This window comes from Tupaia chinensis, unplaced genomic scaffold (assembly GCF_000334495.1).
Source record: "Tupaia chinensis unplaced genomic scaffold, TupChi_1.0 Scaffold000286_1, whole genome shotgun sequence".
NCBI classification, from domain to species: Eukaryota; Metazoa; Chordata; class Mammalia; order Scandentia; family Tupaiidae; genus Tupaia; species Tupaia belangeri.
In genome coordinates, this window is record NW_006159770.1 from 551856 (window position 1) to 558321 (window position 6466).

Below are 6466 nucleotides of genomic sequence, written 5' to 3' on the forward strand. Positions count from 1 at the left end.
CGCGCCCCCCCCCCCCCCCAGCCATAATTTAAATAACTTAAAGACAGAGTTGGAGGGAGGGGACGGGTCGGGTGGGGTGGGAAGAGCCCGTTACAGCCGCCGCAGCGCCCGTTTCTTGTCCGTCTTCTTCTTGGCCGCCAGCTTCTTATCACGCTCGCCTGCATGCTTCTTGGCCATGGGACCATCTGCCCCTCCCGGGACTCCTGGGGCCACGGAGTCAGTGGAGGAGGCTGCAGCGCCACTGGCCAGGGCCCGGCCAGCCTCAGCCCTGCCATTGCTGGGCCCACCCGCACCTGCACCCCCGTGTATCTCAGTGAGCAGGCGGGCCCGGGCGGCATACTCCTCGTAGTTCTCCAGGAGCAGGCGGCCTGCCTCCTCGTTGAGCGCAGACTCAGGGTTGGGGTGGATCAGCAGGCACTTGATGGTCTGAGGAGAGAGGGCCTGGGTCAGGAGGGCTAGACCCTGCAGGCCCATGGCCGCCTAGCCTTATGGCCTCTGAACTGGCTGTGGCCTCTGCCTCCACTCGGCTCAAGAGCAGACGGGGCCCCACTCAGACCCATACCCTTCTCACCTTGTTCAGTGTCACCTGACCGCACGACACCACCTCAGAGCCCCAATCGAATAGGGTGGAGGCCTAGGGCAGAGATAGGACCTGCCCGAGGTCACTTGGGATGCTAGGTGGCTGCAAACCCTTCTCCAGCCACCTCTTGGGGTTTGGGGCACACATGGCCAGAGCGATTTCAAGCTGGCAGGTCTGGGACTTGAACCGCATAGGCCTTGTGGGAGTCCAATGCCTTAACCACACCACCTGCTGGCCCCAAGCTGAAACAGGTTTCACTAGGAATCCTAAATTCAAGCCACACGGTTCCAGCTGGTGTGGACAACCCTAACAGACAGAGGCATCAGGACGAGACTGAAGGAGACTGGCAGCCTGATGGGTACCCTACGGCGACCCTCAAAGGGTGCAGACCCTCACCACACCCACCCGCAGGCCACGCTAAAGGACTAAGTGAAGCTCACAGTGAGGGTTCTCGTCCCTGAGAAATGACCAGCAGCCAGGCCTCCAGAGTCCCCGCTGAAGCCTCTGCAGTGGGTCTGTTCCCCCCACTTTCCTTCTGAAAGGGAACCCAGATACCTCCAGGAACAAAGGCACACGCTTGGGCCCTGAGCAGGTGATGGGAGATACTGAGGCCCATGCAGGCACTCTGAGGGTCGGCGGGCACCACGCCTTCCATGCTGGAGGCCGAGTCCTCCTGGCTCTGATGGGCCTGAGGCAGACCATCTAGCTAGCAAGCCCGGCCCTGGGCCCAGTACCCCAGGGGGAGGAAAGGTTGGGGTCTGTTCACCTCCCAGCTCCACCCTTTCCCTGTGCTGCAGGAAGCCCCCAGAAGGCGGGGGCCTTCCCCATCACCTGCCCCAGAGGTTCGTTACAAGTTCAGTTAAAGCATGTGTTAAGCTTATGGTAGGCGGCAGGTGACTTAGTGCCGTCAGCAGCCTGTGGAGACCCAGAGCACCAGCATGGTCCAGGGGCTCCTGGTGTGACACTGAGGCCACACTGTGCACTGCAGGATGTCAAGCATGTCAGTAGTGCCCAACTCCCAGATGTGACAGCCCAAAATGTCCCCGGGGGCAAAGATGAAAACTGCCCCCTGCTGAGAACACTGGTTCATGAAAATGCCGGACATCAGGACAGTGGGGAAAGTTGCAGAAACCGTCACTGCTTAAAACCACCGAGATGCATACTTCCAAGGGTGAGCTTCGGCGGACCGGCAAGTGGCGTGCAGTGAAGGCAGCTGGGTCCCACACGGCGCAGTGCGGCTCGACTCGGTGTTGGAAAAAAAAAAGCCAGGCATGTGTGTGTATACCCCAAACCCTGAGAAGAACGGAGATGGAACTGTGTGGCCATCCCCCTCGGGGCTGATTTCTCACTTTCCCCCTTTTCTCTCTGGCAAGTGTCCACACCCCATGACTAAACAACAAAGATGATTTCATGGAACATAATTTTATCAATCGTTTCTTCTTTCTTTAAGGTTTTTGGATAGGGCACATGCGGCTACTAGAGAGAAACGGAGGGAAAGCAGAAACCATCTCTTCAGGGGTGTGGCCACACTGCAGTCCCTTCTTTTCCACTCTCTGCTCTATGGATTTTGGGCACACACATACATGTGGAATCACTGGGTGATTTTCAAACCACTTGGACTGGGACTCAAACTACAATCAGCTGTGTGGGAATCCAGCAATATAAATGCTATGCCACCTTCTGGCTCCCATAAATTCTTTTTAAAACATTTGTATTTTTATTTACTTATTTATTGTGATTTTTCAAGCCACCGGGTCCAAGACTCAAAGGTCGCTTGTGTGGGAATCCAGCACCTAAACCACACCACGTGTTGACCCCCATCAGTTCTATCACAGAAATAAGTGTCAGATGACGGTGTGGTGGTTAAGGTGGCTGGGTCTTCCATAGCTGACCGCGCAACTCAAGTCCCAGGACCAGCACCCTGACAAGACATGCCTGATGTGCCCCAAATCCCCGAAGGAGAGAGGAGTGGAGAAGGAGCTACAGTGTGACCACCCCCCATGGGGTGCCTTCTCATGTTCCTTTTTCTCTGACAGCTTGTGCCCTCTAGAAATGTTTTAAAAGAATTATTTTATTCTTTTTTTTTCCTTCCCTGTACTTGCTATTGGGCATGTGTATAAGAGAAAGGGAAAACGAGAAAGCACGCTGCAGGTCCAAGACTGGAACCACAGTTCACCATATGGGATTCTAGCACCTTAACCTCCATGACACCTGCTGACCCCCAACCCTCTAGCAAAATTAAAAACAAGAAACACAGGACCAGCAGATGGCATAACGGTTATAGCGCTAGAGTCCCACACAGTCGACTGCAGTTCAGGTCCTAGACCCAGCGGATTAAACTCATGCTGGGTGCGTGTGCAAATGTGCCAAAGATCCCGAGAGGAGAACAGAGAAGGGTTATGGCATGGCCAGACCCTCAGGAGGTGATTTCTTGCATTCTCTCTGGCAAGTGCACACGCCCTACAGCAAAATTCATTCTTAAAAAGCAAAGGACTAGCACATGGGGTAATGCCGTTGTTAGATTCCCACGTAGTGGACCGCAGTTCAAATTCCAGACTCGGCAGCTTAAAACTCGCATTGGGAGTAGGGACCAGCAGTTAGCGTAATGGCTATGTCGCTGGACTCCCACATAGTTGACCGCGGTTTGCGTCCTGGACCCGGTGGATTAAAACTCACGCTGGGCGCATGTGCGTGCGTGCCCAAGATCCTAAGAGGAGAATGGAGGAGAAGGGATTGTGTCATGGCCATCCCCCCTGGGGGGTGATCTCTTGCTTTCTGTTTCTATGTCTCTGTCTGTCTGGCGAGCGCACGTGCCCTATAGCGGAGGGGGGGACCCCCTCCAAAAAAAAAAAAAAAAAAAGAAGAAGAAAAGAAATAAGAGAAAATACATATTAAATAATTCTTTAAAAAAAGAATAACAACAAAAACAAAACCTGTAAACAGATGGTTACTTTCTTTCTTTTTTTTTTAAAGAATTATTTATTTACTTTTATTCATTCATTTTATTTTTAATTTGACCAGAGAGATACATATATATATATAGAGAGAAAGAGGGAAAGTGAAAAAGCAAGCCACCAGGTCTAGGACTCGAACCATGGTCAGCCATGTGGGAGTGTCCAGCACCTTAACCACCATGCCACCTGCTGGTCCCAACAGATGGTTACTTTCTATCTACCTTTCAGATACTACACTGCAAACCTGTCCTGTATGCATGGCAAGGAAACTCTGGGTACTGCTCAACAGTACCTGGGTACCCTGGCAATCCTGGTACAATTTCCCAGAAAAGCTAGGAAACTGGATTTTTATGTGAAAGCTCCCCAACACTTCAGAGTTGATTTTAAAAAGTAAAACAAAGCCCCATGGATTCAGCTGTTGCTGACACCCAGAAGACACTCACCAGTAGCACGTGGCGGAGGCCCAGCTCAGCTGTCCAGTCCCTCTTGAGCACATTGACGCAGATCTCACCATTGGCGCCCACGTTTGGGTGGAAAATCTTGGTCAGGAAGTAGCCCTTGGGTGGGGAGGCAGGGAAGTCCTTCCCCAGCAGGAGTTTCATGCGGAACAGGCCTCCGGCATATGGAGTCCCTTCTGGGGCAGGGGCGAGGGGGGGGGAAAGAAAGGGGTACTGGTCAGGAGCCCCAGAACTTCTGGGTACCCTGCAACACCCCTAGACCCAGTCTCCATGGTCTGGCTCTGAGATAGGTGCCTGTTGTTGAGAGTAGGGAAGGGCTAGAGACTGGGTTGGGGGAGTGGGGCAACAGGAAACCCCTCCTCCATTTCAGAAGTATACCCCACCCCATTGTGCAGGCCTTGGTTTCTACCCCTTGAATGGCCTTTTTCATCTCTTCCAAGTGACTGGCAGATCACATGGCCCTTCCAGGAGGAAGGAATCTGAGCACCCCACTAGCCTTCCTAGAAAGGCATCTAACTGGAAGCCTTGGGCAAGCGACCCCCATTTTATCAAGTGCACAAGAGCCTCAGTAAACAGTTCTCTCAACCCACTTGCTTGCATCAAAACTACGGGATGAACAGTGCTATCCTTCCCACGCCAGCCCTCCAGGTTCTCTAAGGCCGACCCCTCCAGCTTCCAACTTCCACGTTAGAGCCACTCGCCCTTTTGTAGTCAAGGGGAGCTCCGTAGGGATCCGTCACACCCTGCTTTAAATCTGGCATCAGCAGGACCAGCAGTTGGTGTAATGGCTATGTTGCTGGACTCTCATGTAGTTGGCAGGTTGAGTCCTAGACCAGGTGGCTTAAACTCACGCCGGGCGCATGTGCACGTATGTCCAACATCCCAAGAGGAGAATGGAGGAGAAGGGATTACAGCGTGGCCATCACCCCTGGGGGGTGATTTCTCGCTTTATGTCTCTGCCTCTCTTTCCAGCGAGCTCACAAACCCTATAGCAAAAACCACTCAAAAAAAAAAAAAAAAATCTGGCATCACCTTCCTTCCCAAACTCCTCCCAGGCCTACAAGCCCTAAATATCTGTCCCATAACCGCTACACCATTTGCTCTTCCTTCTGTTCCTATACAGGACCTAGCTCTGTGGCCTTAGTGTCTCTCTAGGAGCAGTCCTATGGTTCTTGATCTCCGTCCCCAAACCTCCCTAGCAGCAAGACCTGAATGGCTTGGTCACCAGCTCAGGGAGGGTGTCTCTGGCTCTCTCCCTTGACACTCCATGGTAGACCTTTTTCCCCTATGCTTTTGTAAATTCTTTCCTTACTCTAGAAATTCAGGTGGTAACAGAGACGGAGTTTGCATGAAACAAGACCTCATGCAGCTCTGCAGTTAACCCCGTGCGACCATCACCGTGCCTACTGAGACTGCTGTGTCCCCACAGTGCCCACCTGGCTCATTTCAGGCAGTCTCCGGGGGCCCTGAGGTGACATCACATGGACTGTTCTCCAGGTTTTTGCTAATGATATTCCCACTCCTACCAAACCCATGCCCATCCCAGAAAAGCAGTATCTGCCGGCCTCGCCCCACCCTAGATAAAGACCCCACCACACTCTCCGTGACTGTGACCGGGACTTCCAAGCATTCATGTATTAAGGTACATGACTGCCAGGAGTGACATCCTGCCCCACACACTGCGCTCACCATAAAGGTTGTGTCCACCACTGTCCCTAGCACCTGAGCCCAGTGACAAATCCCGAAGTGTGCCCAAACTGACCAGGGCCCTCGATGGTGACCTGCAGGTCGGTGAGGTCCTCCTCGTTGGGAAAGACCTTGATGCCATCAGGTGGGTCTGCAGTCAGCGTGGTCACTTCCTTGTACACCAGGCGGATGATGTGGGGGGGCAAGTTCTCGACGTTCGAGTTCTGCATGGGAAGGAGCGTGAGCACGGCTGAGTCTGGGGATGTGCTGGCGGCTGTGGGGTCTGGCCCTAGTTCCCCAGGCTGCCCATCACCCGGGACGCTTCAGGCCGTAGTCACAGGCTGACCTCTCAACAGAAATGAGGAGCTTCCGGATGGAGCCCGCTACCCGAGGTCCCCAAAGCCCACTCACAGAACCCGCATGGGACCCCAAGTGGTCCCAGGTAGGCCTGAGGCCTCTCCCAAGTACATCTTCAAAATCTCCGTCGGGCCCAGAGATGGCGGCGGGGCAGCCTGTGTCCCGGTCGGTCACACCCGCGAGAGGCGAAAAGCGCCCGGAGCCTTCCCCGAGGCTCTGCCGGGGCCCTCTTCCGCCAGGGAGGCTTCGGATGGCCCAAGCTCCCGTCCTGCCTGCAAGACAGACCTCGGTCCATTCTTGCCGAGGACCCCCGAGTGGGCCCACAAATCCCTAAACCGGTCTCTGAAACTCCCCTACCCCTTCAGCTCAATGCCGCCATCCGCCCCTACCGGACCGGGCCACCCGCGCTCACCATGACTGCACGACGGCCG

The 6466-nt window shown here is 54.2% G+C and overlaps 1 protein-coding gene across 1 annotated transcript in view; it reads right to left on the reverse strand.

Annotated features, from left to right (window-relative positions):
- UBE2S (ubiquitin conjugating enzyme E2 S) overlaps positions 1–6460 on the reverse strand; it is a 6546-nt gene extending 86 nt beyond the window's left edge. The window contains exons 1-4 of the mRNA XM_006150358.3: positions 6448–6460; positions 5755–5902; positions 3978–4168; positions 11–426 (exon numbers count right to left, since the gene is read on the reverse strand). Of these exons, the coding sequence (XP_006150420.1) occupies positions 91–426; positions 3978–4168; positions 5755–5902; positions 6448–6450 (678 nt within the window). The 5' untranslated portion in view covers positions 6451–6460 and the 3' untranslated portion in view covers positions 11–90. The remainder of the gene's footprint in view (positions 1–10; positions 427–3977; positions 4169–5754; positions 5903–6447) is intronic.
- Between the last annotated feature and the right edge of the window lie 6 nt (positions 6461–6466).